The sequence below is a fragment of the Microcaecilia unicolor genome, chromosome 6 (assembly GCF_901765095.1).
Source record: "Microcaecilia unicolor chromosome 6, aMicUni1.1, whole genome shotgun sequence".
Classification (NCBI taxonomy): Eukaryota; Metazoa; Chordata; class Amphibia; order Gymnophiona; family Siphonopidae; genus Microcaecilia; species Microcaecilia unicolor.
This window is the reverse complement of record NC_044036.1, coordinates 48,471,539-48,498,654: the sequence shown is the minus strand read 5'-3', so window position 1 is coordinate 48,498,654 and position 27,116 is coordinate 48,471,539. Positions and strand designations below refer to the sequence as shown.

General features: G+C 43.3%; 1 protein-coding gene across 2 annotated transcripts in view; it reads left to right on the top strand.

The window, feature by feature from the left end:
* NEGR1 (neuronal growth regulator 1) overlaps positions 1–27,116 on the top strand; it is a 710,014-nt gene that overhangs the window by 611,241 nt on the left and 71,657 nt on the right. The window contains exons 7-8 of one of the 2 annotated variants that reach the window (XM_030207025.1): positions 14,804–14,845; positions 15,842–15,883. The exons of the other annotated variant lie outside the window; for it this stretch is intronic. Coding sequence (XP_030062885.1) covers positions 14,804–14,845; positions 15,842–15,883 — 84 coding nt within the window. The remainder of the gene's footprint in view (positions 1–14,803; positions 14,846–15,841; positions 15,884–27,116) is intronic. 2 annotated transcript variants of the gene reach the window in all.

The following is a 27,116-nucleotide window of genomic DNA, read 5'->3' as shown; positions in this document are numbered from 1 at the left end:
TAGGCACGCCTAAACTTAGGCATGATTTCCAGGCATAAGCACTATTCTATAAACTGCTCCTAAATTTAAGTGTGGCTTATAAAATAACACTTTTTTCTGTGCCAAAATTTTTTTGTGTGCCATATATAGAATCTAGCCCCATGTGGATACTTTTTACCTGTGGATTCTGCATCAGATACAAGCACCTCCTTTTCTGCCCCCTCCCCCACAAAGATTTCTTAAAAAAAAATTCAGGTTGACAGGAATTCATATATATAAGAGAAGGAGAAGGGAAATGGGACTTGATATACTGCCTTTCTGAGGTATTTTGCAACTACATGCAAAGTGGTTTACATATATTCATTCAGGTACTTATTTTGTACCAGGGGCAATGGAGGATTAAGTGACTTGCCCAGAGTCACAAGGAGCTGCAGTAGGAATCAAACTTGCTTCCCCAGGATCAATGTCCACTGCACTAACCACTAGGCTACTCCTCCATATAAAATTAGATGGTATATAAAGGATGGTTCTTAATGGGACCTTACCTGTTAGCACCTTTGACATAGTTTCACACAGGTTACAGTCTGTCACTGGACATGAGATTACAGATATTTTTGCTCCTAAATTTATAGTCAATTTTTGGGAGAGACACACAATTTCACTATCAGCCTCAGCAGTTATAACAAGGGGGCATTTCTGTCCTCCAGCTTATCAGAGAGGAATGGTGAGTCACACAGGAACAGAATTTCCTGCCAGGCAGGATCTAATTACCAGCTGAGCAGTCCACATGGTGTGTCAAGATTGCATCAAGATATTCACTGACACAAAGATACTGATACACCTTATTTAGAAACTTGCAAGAAGCCGAGCTGTTCTGCACTCAAGAGAAACAAAATGAGACTGGGATAGCTGCACGCTGAATGAAAGCTCATTAATTTCAAAATAAAAATGATTCAGTGATTTAATACACTATGATTATTATAGCTACCAATAAATGTGAAGCTTAATAGGTATTGTCAGAGATGTTTATTATCTATATACAATATAATTGTGACCTACACAAACAATAAAAAGATAGATACACAAGACATGCAGCAGGGATTTAATGCTACCTTACAAACCCTGGTGGATTATTTTGGGGAGTCTCCTATGAATCTTTGAATAGGGGAGGGGGTTCATTACTTTCTTTTCTTCTGCCTTTTCTAGCCTATGTTTCTCATGTGTGTGTCTTTTTTTTTTTTTTTTTGCTTTTCATAATTGGATTGCTGTGTACCTGCGATTTCAAGAGTGGTGTCAGCTTTTCAATCTCTCACCTATACATTTTGCCCTTATTCCTTGTGTTTTTGCCCCCCTATTTCTTAATTATGTACTCCATTTGTTATTTTCTCTGCTCCTGACTGTATTGTGGGCTAAATTGAAATATCAGGATTTTTGATATACATTTTTGCTTGTAGTACAAATTTTTTCTTTTTCATTTTTATCATTATTACTTCTCCCTGTATTTTCTCTGTTTCTGTAAGCAATATTTCTTGTGATGATTATGTTTAAATTCTAGAAATCAAATTTTTAAAAAAATTTAAAAGGATATAGCGGAATTAGAAAAGATTCAAAGAGGAGTGACCAAAATGATAGAGAGGAAGGAACTGCTCCCATACGAGGAAAGGCTAAAGAGGTTAGGGCTCTTCAGCTTGGAAAAGAAACATCTAAGGGGGGATAAGATTGAGATCTACAAAATCCTGAGTGGTGTGGAGTGGGTGGAGGTGAGTTGATTTTTTACTCATTCAAAAAATAGAAAGACCAGAGGACATTCAATGAAACTGCTTGGAAATTCTTTTAAAGCAAATAGGAAGAAATATTTTTTTCACTCAAAGAATAGTTAAGCTCTGCAATTCATTGCCGAAGGATGTGGTAATCACTGTTTGGGTATCTGAGATTTAAAAAGATTTGAACAAGTTCCTGAAGCAAAAAGTCCATGGTCTGTTATTGAGATGGACATGGGGGAAGACACTGCTTGCCCTGGGATTGGTAGCATGGAATGGTGCTACTAATTAGGTTTCTGCCAGGCAGGGCTGGTGTTAGACATTCAGGGGCCCAGGGCAGAAACTGGGGAGAGGCCCCAAAGCCGGTCTTCAGCCTTCTTCAGCTTGAGGTTGGTATGGGGCCCCCTGTAGTATGAGAGCTCAGGGAAAGTGCCTTTTTTTGCCACCCCCTAATGCTGGCCCTGGCTAAATGGACCATTGGTCTGACCCAGTATAGCTATTTTTTAAGTCCTTATGTGTTTTGCTATTTAATATTTCTGAGCAACATATACTGTTCTCTCTGGGATGAATGTCTTGCAGGAGTTTTATGTAAATTGGACTGCATAATAACCTCGAATTGGGAGCAGAGAGAAAGATTATGATTTGCATATTATGAGTTTCTTAAATTGAGGTACTGAGGGAAATGATGATTTGCCTAAGGAGTCATACAAAATTAGTGCAGATTAGATATTTAGAGCTTGATATGTTTCTTTCTTTTCCCCTCTCTAAGGGCATACTTTTTAGGGCCTGTATCTCTACGCTTCTTTCCCGTAGACACAGGTTGGTAGGAGGAGATGAAAAGCTTTAATATATCAGACCTGTAGTCTCCACTTTTCCTAATAAACTGACATTTTTGATGGATTCATAAAATGAACAGAATTCCTTTTTTGTGTGTGTGTGTGTATGTATGTGTTGTTGCTGGCAGTTGGAAATGAAAACGTATATTAAAAATCAACTGACAATGGTTACAAAAAAAGAACAGTAATTGATGGGCAAGAACAGGAGTGATTAGAGCAGCAGGTTGAGAAGCGAGAAAACCAGTGTTCACATCTTGTTGATGCCCTTTGTCACCTTAGCCAAGTCAATTTGCCTTCTTATTGCCACAGGTACAAACTAAGGGCCCTTTTACAGAGCATCTGTAAGCCCAACGCAGGCTTACTGCTTGCTCTTCCGGGACTACCGCTGGCCCAGCGCAACTGCCAGTGGTAGTCCCGCCCCGATCGTGTGCCATTTCCAGGGGAAAAAGAAAACCCCTGGAAATGGCCTACTTGGAGATTACCCAGCAGTAATCGGGCATCGGTGCACACTGCCCAGTTTCCGCCTGGGTCGTGTGGGAGCCCTTATCTCCTCAGTGAGTGGGCGTAAGGGCTCCCCGCAACACAGCCACACAGTAAGAGTTTTCTTACCACGTGGCCATGTGTGCCTGGGGGCTTTTTTACCCGCTGCAGTAAAAAGGGCCATGTCGCGTGGTAAAACCATCCCCCGCCACTAACGCTTTATCCCACAGCTTAGTAAAAGGACCCCTTAGGGACTAGTGTAATAACGTTTGCTCTCCTTTAGGGGCCTTTTACTAAGGTGCAGTAGGCCTAATTTGGGTCTACCATGTGCTAAAAGGGCACTACCATGAGACGATCTGAGGTGTCCTGCGGTAGTTTCCTACTCAGCACAAACTAATCCCACACTGAAAAATATATTTTTTATTTTTTAGCGTGGGAGGCATGTCCATGGGCGGAGAGCAGGCATACCTCTGCTAATTGGGTAGTGTAGGCACCTTACCGTGTTCTACTTGATTAGCATGGGAGTAGCATGGGAGCCCTTATTATCTTCTACATAAGTGATGGTGAGGTCTCCCATGGTAATGGGCATAATGGGGCTTTGGTCCTGGGGAACTGAGGAACTGAGTTCGATGCCCACTTCAGGCACAGGCAGCTCCTTGTGACTCTGGGCAAGTCACTTAACCCTCCATTGCCCCATGTAAGCCGCATTGAGTCTGCCATGAGTGGGAAAGCGCGGGGTACAAATGTAACAAAAAAAAAAATTAGCATGTGGCCATTACAGAAAAATATGCCATGACAGCCATTTTACTGCCATGCTAAAAGTGGCTGCAACATTCAGAAAACCCACGTGCTGACACCAGTGCCGGCCACTTTTTAGTGCAGCTTGGTGAAAGGACCCTTTAGTGCAGAGCTCTACTCTTTAGTACAGATTTCTATGCACTAAGATTGCACTAATGTAATAAGAGTTTAATGGGAAAAAAATGTAAACCACCACGTTAAGGGTTGGAGAGTTAAGCATATATATGCTTGCAAAATCAGCTGAATACAGATTAAATCATGCAAAATTTTAGTGTCATTTTGTACTTCTCACTTGGGAGCCCATTTTCTATATTGTGATTAAAGGGGCCCTGCGATGTCCTCAGTGCATGGGTTTGCCATGCGTCAAGACTCCTTTTACCACAGCGTGGTTTTTGTGAAAAAAAGAAAATGGGCTGTGTGGTAAGTTTATACTTGCCAGAGTAGGGAGTATTGTGATCAGCAGAGTTCTTCCAAAAAAAACAGCAAGACAAGGAATCTAGTGGAAAACGATCTTTATTCTTCAGGACCAGACACAGCACTGTGTTTCGTCAAAAAGCCTACATCAGGAGTCTGTGTTCAAGATTGTTTTCCAGTGATTACACTGAGTTATATATATTCCACTTTTGCTGTCTTTTGCTGTTCATGTTGGTAATCAGTTAGGGGGCTCATTTTCAAAAGAGAAAAACATGTAAAATGTGGCATAAAGCAGCATTTGAAAGTTTTTCTCACACAAACGTCCAGATCAGTATTGTCAAAACCTGTTTTTAGGTGTTTTTCTATGCAGTTTGTCCACAGTATGTCCACATCTCAAGGGGGCATGTTGGGGGGTATATTAAGGGTGGGATTTAGCCATTCCTAAGACCTGGACATTTTTCTGCCATAATAAAACAAAACAATAATATTCAGGACTAAAACTAAGACATTTTGATCTAGACCTGTTTTTAGAATGAAAAAAATGCCTTAAATGACCATGAGGGGCATAATCGAACGGGGCCGGCCATCTATATGGCCGGCCCCTTAAAGCAGCGTCCCAACCGTATTATCGAAACAAGATGGCCGGCCATTTCAGTAATACGGTCAGAGCCGGCCAAATCTCAACATTTGGGCCGGCTTTAAAGATGGCTGGCATTGGTTTTCAGCGATAATGGAAACTAATGGCAGCGATCTCAAAACCCAACCAAATCCATTGCATTTGGTCGTGAAAGGAGCCAGCATTTGTAGTGCACTGGTCCCCCTCACATGCCAGGACACCAACCGGGCACCCTAGGGGGCACTGCAGTGGACTTCAGAAAAAGCTCCCAGGAACATAGCTCCCTTACCTTGTGTGCTGAGCCCCTCAACCCCCCCCCAAAACCCACTACCCACAACTGTGCACTACTGCCATAGCCCTTATGGGTGAAGGGGGGCACCTAGATGTGGGTACAGTCAGGGCCGGTCTTAGGCAGAGGCAACCAAGGCGGCCGCATAGGGCCCCGCCCCTAAGGGGGCCCCGCTCTGCCTCCGCTCCGACCTCCGCTCGCCTCGGACAACCGTCTGCATCATTCATGATGATCCCGCGGCTTGGCCACTCCACTTCTGGGGAGGGGAGGTTTCATGATAGCATTGTGCTTATTATTTCAATCAGTTTTTTTGTACAAGTTTAGCTTCATTTGTCTTTATTTGAAATTTCATAAATAAGATTATTCCATTTTTAGAATTTTTTTTATCAATGGGGTGGAGCTAGGGTGGGGGCGGAGCTAGGGCGGGGCTAGGATGGGGCCCCACCAAATTGGTCTGCACAGGGCCCCGCACTTGCTAAGACCGGCCCTGGGTACAGTGGGTTTTGAAGGGCTCACATTTACCACCACAAGTGTAACAGGTAGGAGGTGGGGCTGGGTCCGCCTGCCTGAAGTGCACTGCCGACACGCCCCCTTTACCTTTGGCTGGCTCTGTGACGGAAAGCAGTTGGAGCCAGCCAAAATCGGCTTTCGATTATACTGATTTGGCCGGGTTTAGGAGATGTGTCAGAAGATGGCCGGCCATCTCCTTCGAAAATAAGCAGGCATATGACTACTGGAGGACTAAAGAATGACCCCCCTCCTTACTCCCCTAGTGGTCACTGATCCCCTCCCACCCCCCAAAATGTAAAATAAACAGTACATGCCAGCCCCTATGACAGCCTCAGATGTTATAACTAGTCCTATTAGAGCAGCAGACAGGTCCCTGGAGTAGCTTAGTGGTCAGCACAATGCACTGTGGAGAAGGGGACGCCAGGCCCATAATCCATTCTAACTGTTACACTTTTGATGGAAAGTGTGAGCCCTCCAAAACCCACCAAAAACCTACTGTACGCACATTTAAGTGTCACCTGTATCCATAAGGGCTATTGGTGTACAGATGGAACAGTAGGTTTTTCATGGTTTTTGGAGGGCTCACTATACAATATAATGGAGCAATGGTGAGCTGTGTACCTTGGAGTTTTTGGGTGAAGTCTACTGCAGTGCCGCCTAGAGTGTCCCACTGCTCTCTCGAGATGTTTGTGTGCCCAGCCTATTAAGAATGTTGGCTCCTCCTACATCCCAATAACTTGATTTTGTACATTTCTCACTTGGATGTATTGTTTTTTCCAAAAATGGACAAAAAGATAAACGCACAGAACACAAAGACATCTTGCAAATAGCCCTTTTCGAAAGAAAAAAAAAGATGTTTTCTGGTTTGAAAGTGGTCATTTTCACTACTCATTTTTTGGACGTTTTCAGCAAAATGGCCAAAGTTGGACTTAGACGTCTACTATCATTCCACCATACCTTTGGGGAATATTTTACGTCAAAAGGTTGCCTTTCTTTAGAACAATCTTACACAGTCATCTTCTAGTGCTGTATTCCCATGTTTGCTTGAATCTGTCACATCAGTAAAATCTCACTTGTTGCCATTCAATCCTATTTCTTTTAGTTGGCATATGATCCTGAGAACCATGAGTACAACTAGAACTAGGATTGGTCCAATTCTGTTATGGTAACTAAAGCCCTCTTTGTCTATCACAACTGAACTTTAGAATAACCAGTGTTTGTTTGTCTTCAGGATATATTTGGTTGACAAGGCCAAATCCTAACATTGACTACTTTCAAACCTGCTTTAAATATTTAAAATTTTGGAGCAGATTGTTTAGAATCATCTTATTGATTTTCTTGAAAACGACCACTATTTTACAGCCTTGCCAGGTTGGCTTTACAAAGATCAGAGCACTGAAACAGCTAGATAGCCAGCTCTCCATTTGGTCTTCTGTTATTTAGTACTGATTCTTTGGAATTCTTTACCTTTCTTTCTTTCTTTGACGTGATACCTTTTAGCATAAATTTAAGGTTAATTTGAAGTCATATATTTAAGAACAAGCATTTGTGGATCTTGATTACTAAGAAAGTGATCTCAGTGTGGCGGGCTGGTAGTTTTTCTCCCTTTTTGTTTTTCCCTTCCTTCACTTGTTGTGTACCTTTTATAAGTTGTCTATCTTTATATATATATATATATATATATATATATATATATATATATATATATATATATATATATGCTTAATTATGTTGTATTCCTATTGTGTCATGTTTGATACACTTATGTTTTATAAACCGCTTTGCTGGAATCATCAAAAGGCAGTATATCATATTCTAATAAACAAATAGCTGTTTTTGCAAGACAAAAATGTGCAATGAAAATGGTATTGTGAGTAGTCATTCCTGGTGGGATAACACAAATGAAGTAATCCATTAGCAACTTGCTTCTGATGTGATTCCCACTCATATTTTCCTGACATCTAGAAGTGGAATACAGGAGATCTTATTCTAGATTAGGGATGGACAGCCCAAAATCTTTGGTTTTGTTCTGATTCCCATGTTCGGAGTATAATTTGTTTTGTATTGGTTAGTCTTCATTTTCATTTTGAACACACCCTTTATGAAGAGGGCACACTCTCAGAAAGAATGTGTGCTGTTTTCTAATACCGTAGACATGGTTCATGTTTGCATACACAATCAGGAAAGAGTGTTCCCTATTTGCAAATAGTGTGCACGGTACTGGGAGACTACAGACAGAGGTTGCGGTGTCCATTTTATGATAGGTGCTAGTGTGGGAAAAGCGAGTGGAGTGGGATTTACTCCTACCTGAACAACTGCCCTAGATCACTAGGTAGAACCGGGAGTCCTACAAGTGGGGCTTTAGGAGGAGAAAGTCACATCAGGAGGTTCTGGGATGCGGGCCACTCTTAGGGATGTATTGGGATGAGGGTGTTCTTTTTGGGAGGAGCTATGTCTTTGGGGGGAGGGTATCATGAAGAGGGGGCCACTTGTTGGGGGAGGCAATCCCTTTGTATGAGTATTGGGAGGAAGGGGCCTCTTGTTGGAGGGAGCTATGCCTTTGCAGGGGTGTCAGGAGAGAGGATTGGTCATATTCAAGAAGAAAGGAGGGGAGAATGTGGGAGAAATCATGCCACTACCTGGAAGTTATGTGCGTGATGGTCCTATTTGGTCACTTAGCTATGTGGAACTGGCACTTAATATAGCCTGAATCTGCATACCTCTCGGTTCCACCTCAACTCTAGCCCCGAAACATCCCTTCATTGGCTGGTTTTTCATTGTGCAGTCTGAGCCAATATTCAGTGGCACTGCCCAGCTAAATGATGACACAGACCCGTGTTTTGGAGTAAGAACTCCTGCATCAGGAGTCATACAATCTACTTGTGAACATATAAACAAACGTAAATATTCCATCTTCCCCTGATATTCAGCTGGTGACGGTCAGCGTTATTTAAATGCTGACCGTCGCCGGCTAAATTAGCCCCCAATATTCAGTTTCAAGCCATGTTTGGGCACTGGTACTGAATATTGGGGGCTACATGTGGACGGGCTGGGCAGTGGAGCTTGTGCAGGCCCAGCCGATATTCAGCCTGGGCATGCATAAGAGTTATGCGGACCCTGGCTGAATATTGGGATGGGACCTGCATAAGGTTTTTAAAAATTGAAGTCTCCCCTGAGTCCTTGATGCATTGCATCCCCTCCCTCTCCCAACCTGCGGCCACAAGTCATTCCCCCTCCCCCCCAAAATGTCATCCATCCACACTCCAACCTTTCCCCCCCCCCCCTCTGTATTTCATCTAGATCTCTCTTCCAATCCTACCTTAATCCCTGGTGGTCCAGTGGTGGTGATTGGGGGCAGGAGCAGAGCCCCTTTGTGGCATCTTTGCATCTTGGCCCAGGGGGCCTACATGAACTATGGAGGGTTTAAGATGTGGACAGGTGACATTTTCATGGGGGTGTGGCTTGTGGCTGCAGGTTGGGAGGGGGAAGGGAGGAGGTGTGATGTTTCGGAGGCTGGGGACTTTAATTTTTTGTTTTGAAAGCTTATGAGGTCCAGGAACAGCCCAATTTTCAGCCAGGGCCCACATAACCTTAAACGGGTGAATTTAGGGTAGCCTTTGAGCTGTCATAAATTCACACATTTAAGCTTATGCACGTGTCAGCTGAATATTGCCGGCATCCACATAAGCCCTGACTCCTCCCCAACACACCCCCTGGTCCACCCCTGACCAGCCCACCTTTTTTGGGGGGGGGAGGGCAATGCATTAAATCACTCTGAATATTGGCCTGCTTATTAATATAATAAACATAAACCTATACTTCAGAGTAAATAATTTGAACTTAAAAACAAAAATAATATACTCACAAAAGGTAACTGACGTAATTAAAAAATAACATAAACAACACAGTTGTATTAATATTGATATATGTATTTCATAAACATGCAGGAAATGATCTTCTGTGATTTTATTTTACCAGCCATGTCAGTCCTAGTTTTGTCTCTTTTGCTAACTCTTTCCAGTGGGTGCTGTCCATTTATACTTTCTCTTCTCTCTCCTATCTTCTTCCATTCCCTCACATCTGTCTCTGACATACTGATTTTCCCTTTTAGCTTTTTCTTCTCTTTCAACTCAGATTTGACCCTTTTTCTCATCCTCCAGTTCTCCACCTCCTTTTTTACTTTTCACCTACCTATCAACTTTCTATCTCATTTTCTCAGTCTCCAAGTCTCCCATTATTAATGTCTCACTTCTTTTCCAGTCTCCTATTCCCTTCTGTCACTCACTCCCTTTTGCTATACTTCCACTCTCTGTATTCACTATCCTCCTCTTACTCCTTTTTTTGTAACCTACAGCTCCTCCCCCACATGGTTTCTTCATGCCTAGCATCTCCTCTTCCTCCACCTTTGTACATCACCATCTTTCTCTCTCTCCCCCATCCCACATTTGTAGCCTAGCATCTTCCTGTTCCCTCTTCCTTCCCCCAATAATATAACTTTCTCCCCTCCCTCTTCAGTGCTGCTTCTTCTCTCTCCAACAGTGCAACTTCTCCTATCCCCAACAATGCAGCTTCTCTCCTTCTCCTTCCCCTGCTTCTTCTTCTTTTCTCCATAGTCAGCATTTCCTTCTCTCTTTCCACTCCTTCTCATTGCTCCACATAGTCAGTATTTCACCCACTCTCTCCATTCTTCTTCCCCTTCTCTCTTCTTCTTCTCTTTCTCCCCATACTCAGCATCTTTTCCCTCTCTCCCTTTATTTTCCTCCCCCTGGTCCAACATCTCTCCTTCTTTCTTCACTTCAAATTCTAAAGGTTGCTAGCAGGCAGCAAGCAGCAACTCACACATGGTACTCATGGCTGCTCCAGACCCTTCACTGTGACCTATCCTGCCTATGTAAGGTAGGGGATAATGCTGGCCCAGGTAGGGGCCTGGTAAGAAGATATGAGATGCTGGACATGGGAAAGGTGAAGATGGGGAGAGAAGAAGAGATAAGATACTAGACCTGGATGGGGTAAAGGGTAAAAGGCAAAGATGGAGAAATGAAATGCTGGACATGAGAGGGATTAGGGAGGGAAGATGCTGGCCACCTGGGGCTGGAAAGTAGGGCAGTGAAGGGTAGGGCTTTGAGGTTCACCAAGGGGAGCACAGCTAAAGGGTCACCTCATTGGGTACTCTTGGGTCAGCACTGCTCTGAAATCTAAGGGATTGATATGCAAAGCAATTTAACCAGCCAGAATGGTTCCTAGCCAGTTAAAATGCTTGTTTGTTCAGTGCTGCTGAAAATAACTGGCTAGCACCGAACTGAAAACCCGCTATTTTGGGAGCTTTCTGGGGATGGAGTCGACACTTGGCTGGTTAAGTGCCAATATTCAGCACTTAACTGGCCAAGGCAACCACATAAAAGTTATTCCTATCTTCATGTGGTGCCCCATAGCTGATTAAATGCTGAATATCACCTTTAGCCATCTCCCGAAACCTGGAAATTGAACGCCAAAGACTGGACATTGCCTGGCATTGATTTTCCAGATTTAACACCAGCAGAGGTCAGCAATATACTGATCACATCAGGCTGAATATTGGGCCCTAAATACATTAAATACGTGAAGGGGCATTTTCGAACGGGGACACCTATCTCTAAGGGTACCCATCTCTGAGGATGTCCCCGTGAAGGGGCGGGGAAACCCGTATTATCGAAACAAGATGGGTGGCCATCTTTCGTTTCGATAATATGGTCGGGGACGCCCAAATCTCAATATTTAGGTCAACCTTAGAGATGGTCGTCCTTAGAGACGGTCGTCCCCGGTTTTCGGGCATAATGGAAACCGAGGACGCCCATCTCAAAAAAGACCAAATCCAAGCCCTTTGGTCATGGGAGGAGCCTGCATTCATAGTGCACTGGTCCTCCTCACATGCCAGGACACCAACTGGGCACCCTAGGGGGCACTGCAGTGGACTTCACAAATTGCTCCCAGGTGCAAGCTCCCTTACCTTGTGTGCTGAGCCCCTCAACTCCCCCCCCCCAAAACCCACTCCCCACAACTGTACACCACTACCATAGCCCTTAAGGATGAAGGTGGGCACCTACATGTGGGTACAGTGGGTTTGTGGAGGGCTCACATTTACCACCACAAGTATAACAGGGGGGGGATGGGCCTGGGTCCGCCTGCCTGAAGTGCACTGCACCCACTAAAAACTGCTCCAGGGACCTGCAAACTGCTGTGATGGAGCTGGGTATGACATTTGAGGCTGGCATAGAGGCTGGAAAAAATGTTTTTTTAATTTTTTTTAGGGTGGGAGGGAGTTGGTGACCACTGGGGGAGTAAAGGGAGGTGATCCCAGATTTCCTCCGGTGGTCATCTGGTCAGTTTGGGCACCTTTTCGAGGCTTGGCCGTGAAATAAAAGGGACCAAGTAAAGTCGACCTAATGCTTGTGAGGGACGCCCTTCTTTTTTACATTATCGGCTGAGGACGCCCAAATCGGCTTTCGATTATGCCGATTTGGGCGATTTTGGGAGAAGGACGCCCATCTCCCGATTTGTGTCGGAAGATGGGCATGCTTCCCTTTCGAAAATAAGCTAGCTAGCCTCTAATTAGCTGGAAAATAAACACCTACATTTGAAATTAATAAACACTTACGAATAGAAGCGTTAAGTATTAACAAATGGAAAACATGCAAGCTGGAAATTGTTACTACTGTTATGCACTCGAGTTAAATTCTGTTTGAAACTTTTTTTTTTAAACCTTTTCGTTTTCCTGAAGTCAGTCCCAGCTGTTTAGCTTCACAATAGTCATTAATGTATACCCAGTAAAAGAATGCATCTGTTAGAAAGAAGCTCATTTACTTGACTACATTGTAAATGAAGCAAATGCGCTGTGTGCCATTCTTCAATATCCCTTTTCATCAGAAGGGATTTACCAAGAGAAAGGATTTTTCTCCCATTTATATTAGATTCAGACAGTCTAGCCTGCTTCTTTAGCTTACAGATTAGTTATTCTGTTTTTAAATAAATTATTATCGTAGCAACAAGAAGTAAAGATGCCTTAAATAGCTATTAAAAAGAGTGAATTCATAAATAAGAAGTGCTGCAAGTTAAACATTTATTCACACTCTGACTATGCCTGCTGATGAATTCCAGGACAGACAATTAATTGTCAAGTATACAGTGATGGAAAAGAAAAGATTGTTTAAGAGACATTGAACAAATAGAAGCACCTAGCACCCACCTAGGGTTACCCTGTGGCCATCTGAAGGGTTTGCCCAGCACTGCCCAGCCTCGCCTGCACTTGGGCTCATGCTGTATACTAGCACCCTCCACCCACCTACTGGGTCCTACTTGCCTCTGGGCTAGTCTTCCACTCTCAAGTTATTCCCCGGTTATTTCTAGGACATTGGGACCACACTCCAGAGGTCCCACAGCTCCCAGAAAGCACCCACAAATCCAAAAACACAAACCAGGATTCTTAGTCAGTCCAGGACAGCAGAGTCAATAAACCAAATAAGGTTTATTGTCACAGAACTTGAACAGAAAAAAGCTGAGATGGGTTGGGGGAGGTAGGAATGCTTATCAGTAATTGACAATGGTACTTTTGTTGTATGAGTTTTTTTTAAATTTCTTTGTTAGTGGGAAGGGTGATGTTTGGAGCATTATGAACCAGGTACTGAGAGTGTATTTTATTTCATTTTCTGTATGGTATCGTGAGATGTGTGGGAGTGCAAATGCCTGAGTTAAGTCATGTCAAGATATAACTTATTTATGAAGGATAAGGATGGCAGACCAGGGAGAAGAGTAAAAATGTGTTTATGGACCCCTCAGATTCCACACTAATATTTGACCAATTTACAAAGACATTTTCTTGGAGTAAGAAGTAGGTGATATGTTCCTTTTTGGAAGAGTACTAAAGTAGAACAGGCTTATTAAAACTTTAAAGATGAGAGAGTTTAAAATTGTATAATCTATTTTCTGGGATAGAGTTGTGTTATTTAGTACTCTGCCATTTAAACTGGCCACTAACTAGCATTTTTGTTGCTTTTCAGTTAGATTTTTGGTTGTAAATCACCCTAAATCTAAATAGCTAGGTGTCTCAGACTTTGGAGAGCTAAACTTTGCTGGCTAGTACTGAAAGACACCATTTGACAACTAAGTTTGACACCAAAATAAAATTAACATATGGTCCTTGGTCCCCTCAAATCCTGCAGTCTTCTCTTCCTCCCACTGATGTCAAAAAATGAGTGAGGTGATATCACCACTTCCTGTACCCTCCCTCGCCCCTTCCATGTATGTGAAAGTAGAAGCCCCTATGACCCACCTTGAATCTCCACTCGCATCCTTTAATCCCTATAAGAAGCTTGCTCTTCTCTCATGACAGCTTGGCATCCTGCATTGCTCTTGCAACAAGTCTTTGAGGAGGAAATCAGCCAGCCCCCATGATGCTCCTTCCCTTCCATTCAGTTTCAAATGTAGAAATTATCCATATGCATCCACCATCTTGCTGAATATTTCTCTCAGTATGGATTTGTATGGGTTCTTTTAGAAAAACAAAATTGCCATAGATTTCAGTTGCAGAATTCAGGCAATGGTGTGAATATTCAGGGCTGGTTTATCAAACTCTTTTAAGGAGCTGGCATTGTGGGTTGTTATTTAAGGAAAGCATCTGCTTTGTTAATACACTCGGCAAGAGATTCAAGCTGTATGCTGTGCAGTAATGGAAAAAATAGCAGGACTAAAATATTCATTTTTCTGGCATGATGTAGCATCACATCACAAGAAAACTCATTAAAATAAGTGGGAAAGTTTTGTCATCCAATATCCCAAGTTTTATGGGCTTTCTGAGATCTCGATTGCAATCTTCAAGAGTCCAGGACCTAAGTACAATTGATAGAGCTGTAGAGGCATCTATCTCACCCAGTGTTGTTGGTGCAGAAATGGAAAGCTTTAAAACCACAATGGACGTGTGCATTGCACTCAAAGTGAAACTGGACATTCTTGCATACTTTTTCAAGGACAGAGTTGACTAGTTGAAGGAGAAACAAGAATCTTGCATAAAGGTTGTATGACTGCTCTTTATCTATCTTCCTCACAAGATTAATAGACAACATGATTTTCTTTCTTTCCCTGCTTGTAGAAACTATTATGTCTACTACTTCTAGTCCAGTCACAAGCCCAGGTTAGTATCCACATACATTCCCAAAGTATGTTTGGGTACTTGGTCATCGCTCAAGGCTTTGCTATTTTCATCCTAATCAACTGATCAGAGATAATACATAAGCAGTATCCTTACGCTACTGCTAAACTGCCTGCTTCTAAACTCCGCTTGACCCTCCTCCATGGCTTCTTAAGTTTCAAACTTCAGTTGGAACATATAAGTCTACATTTCAGCTATCTGAACGCAATTGAAAGCATGACATGGCTTATCCTGTTGAAACTTCCCAGCTGTGAAGTAACCTGTGAAATGTGTGGCTGTTTACTTATGCTGTGCAAGCAAGATGTTCACCTTGAACTTTGGTTTGCATAACTGTGCAAAAACAGTTGAGGAAATGTAGCACTAAGAAAAAGAGCAGTAACTCTAAAACATGTCACAGATGTGCTGCACAGATTTTATCAGTTCATATGCAGAATTGAGTGGCACTGCCAGCCTACTCTATGTATATGGTTTACTGTATGCTGATAACACACACACAAAAAAATATTACATCTTATACCTATTTACTGGTGACAGAGATTCTAAGTGGCAATACAAAACATAAAAATGTGTGGAACGAACACTTTCTCATCCGAGCACACTCTTAGGCTATGATTTATCGAAGAAAGTGTAGACTCACACATCAAAAATATCAGGTGAAGAACTGGGTCTTGAAACAGTAATTTGATTTTTGTACACTACCATATAATTTTTGCAGCATTGCTGTCTCCTGTGCTTGGAGCAGTGTGAAAGGTGTTGGTGAGCTATCTGCAGTGAAATTTGCCATTAGCTATTCTTGCTGCTGAACGCTTCATGCACTTTTCCAGCTGAAGGCCTTTTCCTCACCAGGGCTTGCCTGACTAGCGAGCAGCTTGCTACATCGCTGCCATTTTTGGTTAAAAGTATAGAATTCATTTAACCTTCTGTGTATACCAATTATTCTGTACTCTTTTTTTTTTTCATAAAAATACTTCTTTACAGGACCTCTTACAGATTCAGCTACTTTTTCAGTACAGTCCACAGGTATGTAGTAACATTTTTGTTGCTTGTGTGTGCTAACAAAACAATTTATGTGATCAGACACTATCCCCTGGATTCAGTGGCGTACCAAGGGGGGGGGGGCAGTGGGTGTGGTCCGCCCTGGGTGCACGCTGCTGGGGGGGTGCCGCATGCTTGTCCGCTACGTTCGTTCTGTGCTCCCTCTGCCATGGAACATGTTACTTCCTGTTCCAGGGCAGAGGGAGCATGGAAACGAACGAAGCGGACAGGCGCACGGCACCCCCCCCCCCCAGTGGTGTGCACCCGGGGGGGGTTCTTTTGCCGGGGGGGTCGCGCTGCACCCGGGGGGGCGCTACACCCGGGGGGTGAGGCACATCAGCGATCCGCCCCGGGTGTCAGCCCCCCTAGGAACGCCACTGCCTGGATTCTATATAGCGCGCCTAGCGTTCTGTGTCGAAATCCAAGCATATTCTGTAACACCTTGTGTAACTTAATTGGCTTAACAAGCCAATAAGCATTGTTAACAGCACTTAACAAAAACAATAATGAGTACTAATTGGCAATCATTAGAATTTACACGCACAGCTCCCCAACAGTATTCTGTAATGCACTGCACCTAAATTTTAATGCATGCAGGCAAAAAGGGGTGTGGTTATGGGCAGGAAAATGGGTGTTTCATGGGCATTCCAAAATTTGCATGCATTGTGCACCACGTTTTTATTGGTGTAAATGGATGCATGTAGTTTTAAGCACTGGGATATCAACTAAGCATATTCTATATACCGCGCCTAAATCTAGGCATTGCTTGTAGAATATGCTTAAGTGTAAAGGTTTAACGCACAGATTTTTTAGGCACCATATATAGAATCTGGCCCTATGGGGCTGTTTTACTAAACCACTGTAAAACTTGCAGTTACCATGGCTGAACGTGAGACTTTAGCCTATGGTAGCTTCAAATTTTTACACTGCAAACATTGGGGGGAATTCCCAGAATTTTGAATCGAAGGTCATGTGTTAACAGATTAACATGTGGTGCCTGCTCCTGGTTATCGTGAAACTTAGCACCTTCTATTTAGCCAGTAAGGGTCAGATTCTGTAAATGGCATCTAAAATCTAGAGAGAATCCACGAGCGTGGCGAACTCAAGAAGTCCCACGGAGCAACTCAAAAGCAGAGGGAAGTGGGAATGTGAACCAGGATTCCCAAAGACCGGACCACAGCAGTAGTAAAAACGAAGCAAAGTTACTCGACACAACTTTATGTTTCGGCCAAAAAGCCTACATCAGGAGTCTATGGATTGAAAACAATATAGAGAGAAATGAAATTTAAAACATAAAAATGCAATGAAAGCATATGGAAGTAAACAAATAAATGATAGAAATATAATATATAAAATATACATGTGTAAATTATACTCCATCTGTTTCTGGTATAAATGCAACATATATTTATAGGTTTTCCATGAAGGACCTGATGGAACATTGATATATCATAACAGAATTGATTAATGAAACATAAATGTGACACAAAGGTATCGATTAAGCATGAGTACAAATTGACGCATTCGATTAGTGCGTCTAACGCTATTCTATATAACACGCCTAAAGTTAGTTGTGGTGTATACAATAGCGCATAGGACCAGGGAATGCACCTATATTTAGGCACAGCCATCTACGCCACTGAAAATCTGGTGTAAAAACCCGTGCCTAAATGTAGGCCTGTTCCCCCGAATTCTATAACAATGCACATAATTTTGAATAAAGCCCCTGACATGCCCACACTCCTTCCATGGCCACAACACTACTTCAGCTACACTTATTGGAAGTTACACACACCTCTTTTTAGAATACACCTAAAAAGAAGCGCATGTAATTTCCAATCATTGCCAATTAGTGATGATAATTGGTTGTTATCAACAGATTATCATCACTGAATGGCTTGTTGCATAATTGAGTAGCGTTTGAAAAATTGGTCACACGCACAATTTAACACGGGGGAGAAGGGTAACCTCAGAAGGCACAGCTGTTCCGGGCTGCACTATAACATCTGACAAACCTGCTAGTGGAACCACCCAAGCTGACCCCCAACTCCAGCGCCTGCAGCAAATCTCAGCCATGCACAGAGACTTGCAGCAGGGGCTGGCAGCACATAGACAAATACTGGAGCAAACTGTAGCCCAGCTTCAGAGGCTCCATGAGTAGTAGCCTTTCCCTCAATGAGAGCAGTGGACTATAGTTAGTATAGTTATGTTTAAATGTTGAGAAATAAAAGGTTTAAATATTTTGACATACAAAGGTCGGTGTCTCCACTTGGTACAAAATATGTTGATATCCTGATATACAAGACTGACAGGTGCTGTGGTGGCACCACTACTAGGCAAGCCTTGAAAGGATGTAGGCATCGTGAGTGGAACCTGGGTAGCAGGTACACACATCCACAGTCTCCCCATGGGCATCACACATGACTTGCGTGTTCATAGAGTCTAATGAGTTTCTATTTCTATAGGTGTACTTGGGGGAGGGTCTGAGTATGATGTGTGTGCAGTCCATGCAGGGCCGGTCTTAGGCTGAGGCGACCGAGGCAGCCACATAGGGCCTCGCGCTTAGGGGGGGCCCCACGCGGCGTGCCTCAGTCAGCCTCCTCCCAGGCATTCACATGACCAAGTTTCGCCGCTCGTCCCAACTGCCCGCCCTCTTCTCGCCCCCAAGATCCCTTTCCTTTTTTTTCTTTTAAATTTACCTCCAGTCCAGCAGCGCAGCGATAGCATCAGTGAAAGCGCTCCCAGTAAAAGTGCTTCTCTTCGCTCAGTGTCCCGCCTTCTTCTGACGTCATGACGTCAGAAGAAGGCGGGTCACTGAGCGAAGAGAAGCGCTTTCACTGACGCTGCTCTGCCAGACTTCGGAGGTAAATTTAAAAGAAAAAAAAAAGAAAAGGGATCTTCTTGGGGGGGAGAAGAGGGTGGGCAGTTGGGGCAGGGAAGAGAGGAACATGGATGGGATGGCAGGACTCAGGGAAAGAGGGGAATTGCTGGATGTTTGACCAATCGCTCCAATGGGACCACAAGACTTTTACTTGCAGATCATGAGGCTCTCCAAAGATATCCAGTAGCTAGCCTCTCAGGTAACGTATATATGCAGGGCTACATGCTATCTTATTCTCTGGACAGTGATAGAGATGCAGCAAAACTCTAGCACTTGTCCTTTACTCTTAATGATTAGTAGATGCAGCTTGCAAGGGCCCTGGATACATGTGGATCAGGCCTACAGACCTCCAGCACTACTATTAGCATAATTCTCTAGATAGAGGCCATCACTCCAAGCCTTCTATCAGACCATCAGATGATGTAAAGTGGGGACTCACCATAGCAGTGCTAATGAATGCCAAAGCAGAGGTATCTTGAAAATACTCTACAGCTACCCACACAAAACAAGAGGAATGTCACCTTTCATGGTACACGAAAGGTCACTGATACACGATGGGATGGCAGGACTCAGGGAAAGAGGGGAATTGCTGGATATGGGTGAATGGAGGGGGGTAGGGGAGAGAGGAGCATGGATGAACATGGATGGGAGGGCAGGGCTCAAGGAGAGAGGGGAATTACTGGATATGGGTGAATGGAGGGGGGCAGGGGAGAGAGGAATATGGATGGGAGGGCAGGGCTCAGGGAGAGAGGGGAATTGCTGGACATGGAGGGCAGGGGAGAGAGGAGAAATGTTGGGCAGGAATGGAGGGAAGGAAAGACAAAGGAAGGAGATGCACATGGATGGAGGGGAAGGGATAGAGGAGAAATGCTGAACATGGATGTAGGGGAGGAAAGTAGATGCACATGGAAGGAGGGGAGTGAGGAGAAATGCTGGATATGCATGGAGGGGAAATTGCTCAATTTAAGGGCTGGATTGGAACACTTTGAAGGCAGATGCTGAAACTGGAGAAAGGATAGGAACAGGGCTACAGATGGTAGACAGGACACATAAGGACACAGGAGGATGGTGGACCTGGTGAGAGAAAAAATATCAAATGGAAAGAAGACACTGCATAAAACAGAAGACACTGGGACCAAAGCAAATAGAAAAACCAAATGATCAGACAACAAAGGTAGAAAAAAGTATTTTATTCAGAATTTATTAATTGGAATATGTCAGCTTTTGGAAATGTGCATCTGTGATATTTTGCATGTAAGTTTCAATTTTTCTAGTATTGCTGCATGCTGAGTCTGACTTCTTGAGGTAACTTTCCAGTTCAGTATTTTGCCTTCATATCTGTTGTCATGTGTTTTTCATGTGTGATCAAGGTGCAGTATCCTGCTAGCATGTAGCATTTGCAGCCCTTTTTGTTTTGTTTTTTCACGAGGTAATGTATTGGTGTTTTAGAGCCTGGTGTAATTACAGTTCTGCCTTTCCACGCATAAGGTTGTGCTCGTCCTGTCCTTGGAATTAGTGCTGTTATGGTTTGGTAAGGTTATGAGTGTGTTTTTGCACATGTTTGTGTATGGTGTTTTGCAGTGGAGAGATTGTGTGTCCACACCTCTGACCCCTTCCCCCCCCCCCCCCCCCCCGGGGGTTATGAGAATTGGAACTACTAATTGTAGTAGACTTGAACTGAATAATTTCTGGGGAGAGGGGGTTTCATGATAGCATTGTACTTATTATTTCAATCAGTTTTTCTGTACAAGTTTAGCTTCATTTGTCTTTATTTGAAATTTCATAAATAAAAAATTTTCTAAAAATTGAATAATATCAATGGGGTGGGGCTTGGGTGGGGGCAGGGCTAGGATGGGCCCCACCAAATTGGTCTGCATAGGGCCCCGCACTTGCTAAGACCGGCCCTGAGTCCATGAGGCCTATGACTGAGAGGAAGCAATCTATGACGTAGAATTGAGCCATGTTGTTCTGGAGTGCCTGGGTGGTTGTGGGGAAGGTAATATAGTCAGAGGTGTGGGTGAGGAAGGCATCGGAGGAACTGGCAAAGCCGTTGGAGACGGTAGACTGGGTGAGGTCTGCATTGACTGTTAGCACTGGCTGGAAGTTGCTGGCGGCCAGAAAGGCAAGGGTGGCGATGACCTTCAGGTGGACTGGCATGGATTATTCCTGAGTGTCCTGGGATGGAGGAGGTGTTGTAGCTGGTCATAGAGGTGCTGTACAGCAGCCCTGTTGAAGCAGAACCTAGTCTGGAATTCCTGGTCAGTGAGGTTCAGGAATCGGGTATGATATGGATATCTCTTTCAGGGTCTCCCCTCCAAATTCTCATTCACCTCCAGTAAGGAGCGAGCCACCAAAACATTCAGTGCATCCATGATTGGTGTACAAGTGTCCCAGCACCACAGGTGCAACCCCCTGACCCCAGAAACACCTCCACCTTCATGGAAGCATTTTGTTGGTCACATTACTTCCTCAACTTTTTGTCTACTGTCTGTAGTGTTTCATGTTCCTCCACCTTGGTGGTTGATCCTTACATATCAGGTTTAAGAAACATAAACATTATCCCAGAAAATCTCCCAGGTAAAATCTACTCTTTGAGTATGTACAAATTATCTACTCCACGGTATGTTGCATGCCTCCAATTTCTGTACTGATGGCTGGTAGTTTGACTAGTTCTGGCATGCAGCTAGAGAGAAATGAAGATCATGTGGTATTATGGTAAACTGAGGACCAGGATTCCATTGGGACCAGACTTCCATTGCTCCCTGTTACCCTGTTCAGAGTTGCACAATTTTAACAAATGCACAACTCCAAAAAAAAAAAGAGCAACGGGAAGCACAGAAAGTATATATGGGAGGATTGGGGTAAAACCAGGGGCATAGCTACGGGTGGGCCTGGGTGGGCCTAGGCCCACCCAATCTCAGCTCAGGCCCACCCTGTCTCAGCCTGTGCACCAATCAGGACTTTGGTTTTCGGGCTGCCCTAGAGTCGGGCTTCAGGAGGACCTCCTACAAGCTTACCTTTGCGGCCAAGTTCCCTTGGAGTGGATGCTGCTGCACTTCTAGCCTCTGCTCCTTCACCTGCGCACCGGATAGGGCACTGTTCCTGCACTGCAGAAAAATCAGCCCAGGGGCAGGGAGTTGTTTATTGGAGCTCCAGAGCTGCTCTCCCCTTCCACCCAGGGCCCCCTGAGGTGTGCATGGTGCATACCAATGGAAAAGAAGTTCGGCCCTCACAGCACTCATCCACAGCCACAATCAGGCACAGCAGTCAGAGCACATAACTGCAGTCTCTTTCGGGGAAACTCTACACTTAAAACCCAGGTAAAAACAAATGTTTCAATTTTAGTTATGTGTAATACTGGTGGGTTTATGGGTGGGGGTGGGGTGGGGTGGGCTCTTCACTACCTAGGGGGGGAAAGGTATATTTATTTAATACTGCTGGATTTCTTTCTGGGTGGGAGATGAGCTCAGTGCCCAGCTTACAATTAAAAAAAAAATTGTATTTAATGTTGGTGGGGATAGTCTCTGCAATACCCAGGTTAAAATTAAAAAAAAAAAAAAACATTATTTTTTAATGTAGGCAGGTATCTGAGTAGGACTGTAATCTGCAGTACCCAGGACATTAAAAAAAAGTTTTGCATTTAATGCAGGGGGGTGGTGGAAATGCCAGACTCTGGGTGGGGGGGGATGGGTAGGGAATAAGATAGGGCTTACATTAGGCTGCATGGAGGGGTAGTGAGATAGGGTTGAGCTGATGCCTAGCTACGGGATGGATGGTGGGGACAGCAAGGGCTAATGTTGGGTTACAGGAATGGATGGATGGAGGGGGTAGGGAATGGAAAGTATTTTTTAAGTCAATGCCGGGCTACAGGGACAGATGGGGGGAGTAGGGAAGGGCTGATTCTGGGCTATGGGGATGGATTGGGGGGGGGGGGTAGGAAAGAGGGAAGAGCTGATGCCAAGCTACGGTATGTGGTTTATGTTGATGCAGGGCAGCTGTTGGGCAGACTACTTAGAAATCCTTATCAAGTGCATTCTAAGGCGTTATTTTGTAGTATCCCAAGAAACACTACTCATATCTATACACATAGTGCCCACCCATATTAGCTCTGGGCCCACCCAAAATGTCAGGTCTGGCTACACCACTGGGTAAAACCCTTCAAGCTAATTTTCAAAAGCAAACTCCCCATGGATTTTGCCTTTGAACATCTATTAGGGGCTGTTGCCACCAAAAGTTGTGTACCCTGCCTATTCTGCAGAGTTAAGAACATGTGGTAATTTCAAAATGAAATCTGGGGGGGGGGGGGGGGGGGGAGGAGGTTTTTTCATTGTGCAAACTGCCATTTCTTGGAGGAAATCCCTTTAAAAGTGTATTCCAAAAGTACTGGTCAAGTTCCCCTGTACAATAGGATCCCTAATACCTCACAGGCATAAATAGCAACAACCACATTCACAAATGAATCAGTTTTCATAATTTCAGTAAATCTGTACTTCTGAAAACAGTCAGGCCTTTAGGAATATAAACAGAAAAAAAAATGCTGTGCACTGGGCAATCAATATCCGTAGAAGCTGAAGGAACTGGGAATTCTCGATTCTGGTAAAACATTGACTTTATTGTACTACCTCAGCAAAGTACATGCTGAGATTCAAAAATAGCTGTTTGACTCCAAAGTCGATTTTTCAAATTTAGTGAAATTCTCATTAAGGTTAAGTGTTCAATAAGAAGAATACATCAAGGCAATTACAGTGTATCAGAGACAGATTCTCTTGTATTTTGCACAAAGAATAAGGTATAAATCTTTGAAAAATGACCTACTTCCTACACAATTCTATACTTTGAAGGAAATAATGTGTCTAATTCAAAATGATACATTTATTCAATTTGGGCTCATTTCTGTCCAGCCAAATTTATTTTCACCTCTTGATAGCAAGTATTTGGGGAATAAAGCAGATATTCAAATTATTTTTTTTTTTACACATTGGAAAATAAAAAAAATTAGTTCACCTTGAAATGCCTTCCACATTGTACACCATCCTGTCACGTTGACCTATTTCAGTCAATACACTTTCAATTTTGCTTGTTTCTGGAAATCTTAGAACCAATCCTTGATGCCCACAGCTTGTGTTGCTACACAGTATTCATTCATTGTTGTGGCCATTTCTTTAATTACATTCCAAAAAACATTTTTGTACCCTCTGACTGTCCAGAAGAACCTATGAGGTCAGTACTACCTAAGTGGGCAGTACCGCTGAATATCAGCTCTAAGTGTATAAAGGAAAACCAGAGTGGAGTCAAGGAGGACCTGGCACTTATATAACTATCAGCAATATTCAGTGCTAGTGACCACATAGCAGACCACAAAAAACAATCCTAACTTTGCCCGTTTTGCTACGTAGGTGCTGGCATTGAATATCAGCTGGCACCTGCAAAACTTCAGGGTAGCCGCCCATATATGTCTAGGTTCACCTCTCCCTCCCTCCATGAACAAGAACACACCTACCTCTGTCCATTGTTGCCTCTGCTTGTCAGTGGCACAATAAGTGGGTGCAGGGGCACCAGTGGACGAGTGGCACAGGGTGCTTTTCCAGCTCAACACAGTCCTGGGATTTTCTACTTGTAAAGCCTATTTTATTCACAGAAAAGGCCTTTTATATCTGATGTGGACTATAATAAATATTATGAGCTCCTTCTACCAAGCAGCGGTAAGCCCAATGCGGGAATTCATTGGCAGAGAACGTGGTAAAAGCAGTTAACTTAGCAGGCTTTAAAAAAGGTTTGGACAATTTCCTAAAAGAAAAGTCCATAAGCCATTATTAAGATAGACTTGGTAAAATCCACTGCCAGGTATTTGTGACCTGGATTGGCCACTGTTGGAGACAGGATACTGGGCTTAATGGACCTTTTGTTCTGTCCCAGTATGGCAACGCTTATGTATTTATATAAGAGCTCAGGCAGTAAATGACCATGCACCAATTTTTTTTATCAGCGCACAGCCATTAACAACCTCCATATTAAAAAAATCTTTTTATTACAGCTGTGGTAGTAAGTTGCCTCGGCTACCACAGTTCACTTTCTACTGCAGCTTAATAGAAGGGTCCCTTTATATGGTAATTTTTCTTTATACATAAGAAAAAAAAATGAAAATCCTGTTGTGCTGTTGAAGTAACTCTTGAGAATGTTCAGACAATGAAGGAGAAAATAAGCTACATGCTTTTACTGAAGCAGTGTCTTAAGAAAGTCTCCTAGACTATCATTCTGAAGAACAGTGAACAGAATGAGTCAGTGATCACATGGGGCTTTATCAATTTCATATACTATTTTTAGCAGTTGCATTACTCACTTACTAAAGAATCAGTATAAATATAAAGATTAGCAAAACTTTAAGAGCAATTTGTAAATGTATTATAAAAGCTTGAGATATTATTGTAGAGAACGGTACAGCAGCAATGCTGTTAGTTGCAGGTTAGGTAACATGAATGCACCTAATTTCTATAGTTGGGTCTTTTTTTGAAGACTGCTACAACTAATCAAGAGGTCCTTTTACAAAGCCGCAGTAAAAAGTGGCCTGTAGTAGTGTGGTCGTGTTTTTTGCCACGTGCTAGGCCACTTTTTACCGTGGCTGGGGAAAAGGCCATTTTGAATGGGCTGGGAATTAGGCGTGTTCAAAAATTAAAACTAGGCTATTTATGGCCTGAGTCTTTACCACCAGACATTGACCTATTTTTAAGGGCTCATGGGCTACCCGCATGGTAACCATGCAGAGCACGCTAATATGGCCTTGCTGCCGATTACTTCTGGGACCATCTCCTCTGGTAGAAAATAGAAATATGTTTTCTAATGTGGGATTCTGTGCATTCCAAACTCCAAATTATCACCTGTCACATGTGCTACCCACACATTAGTCCTTCCGTGGCTTTGTAAAATGGACCTCCAAGTAATTTGGTGATGCCCCACTGATTCTTGGAGGAGATCTTAACACAGGGATCCTTTTACAAAGTAGCGGTAAGCCCAATGCATAGCAGCCAAGCGGTAGTTCCCACCCCCGGCATGAATCGGTGTGTACCCGGCGGTAATCTAAACAGTGCCGTGTGCTGCCCAGTTACCACCGGGTTAGTGTGGAAGCCCTTACCGCCACCTTAATAGATGGCAGTAAGTGCTCCCCCCCCCAAAAAAAAATGGCTGTGCGGCAAGTGCTTCACTTGCCACATGGCCATTCCCTGAAAAAAACAAAAACTTGCCTTTTACCCGCTGTGGTACAATGGGGCCTCAGCGCAGGCCCCCTTTTGCCACAGCTTTGCAACAAGGGCCCACAGTTTGGACTGGATTAAGTAAATGGCACTGAAACTTGGTGCTGAAAAATTCAGAGGTAAGCACTATTCTATAAAGGGTGTGCCTTATATGGAATAGCATTTAGCCCGGATTCCGCATCTAATTTTTGGGTGCCGGACTTACAACTGCTAAAACCAGGTATAAATGTTGGCACCGAAGTTGGGCACCATTAGTCAGTATTCTGTAATTCCACTTGCAACCTTTGCAGCGCCCCCGATATGCCCATGGCCATGCCCCCTTTTGAGATATGCGTCATGGGAGTTAGACATCATGCCTTATAGAATAGTGTGCAGCCAAATGTGTGTGCAAATTTCAATGAATGCCAATTAACATCAATAATTGGTTGTTATCGCCCATTTATTGATGATTCGGAACTTATTATCCAATTTATTTGTGCATGCATCTCAGAAGCATACCCAAAGTCTGGTGCAAAACATTGGGTGCCATATATAGAATCTGGGAGTTTATGACCAAAATTAAACCCATAATTTGGGGATTAATGTTGGTCCTTGTAGATGAGAAGGGGATTAATGTTGAACTTTGTAAGAACATAAGAATAGCCATACTGAGTCAGACCAATGGTTAATCTAGCCTGGTATCCTGCTTCCAACAATGGCCAGTTTCAGAATCTGAAATAGTAAAATCAACACAAGATAAAGGAATACTCCATAAGAGCATAAATGGCAAAATCCCTGAAACGTGTGAAACAACTAAATAACTGAATAGCTGCATCTGCATTTACAAATGTTTTATTTTGTAAAAGTCAATGAAAGTAATTTAGCTCAGAGGCATCTTATAACAATTTCATAAGACTATGAGATTTTTTTATAGCCCACAGCTATTCTGGATCTGCAGCACTTTCAGACATACTAATCATCTGCCTCTTATGGAAAAAACAAATTTAATTTTATACAAAAACCTTTTATTTCACCTTAAAAATAAAGATCAGCGACCCCCAGTGCTTAACTGACACAGAAGGAACACAGCGCTGAGAGGAATTGAAGCTCC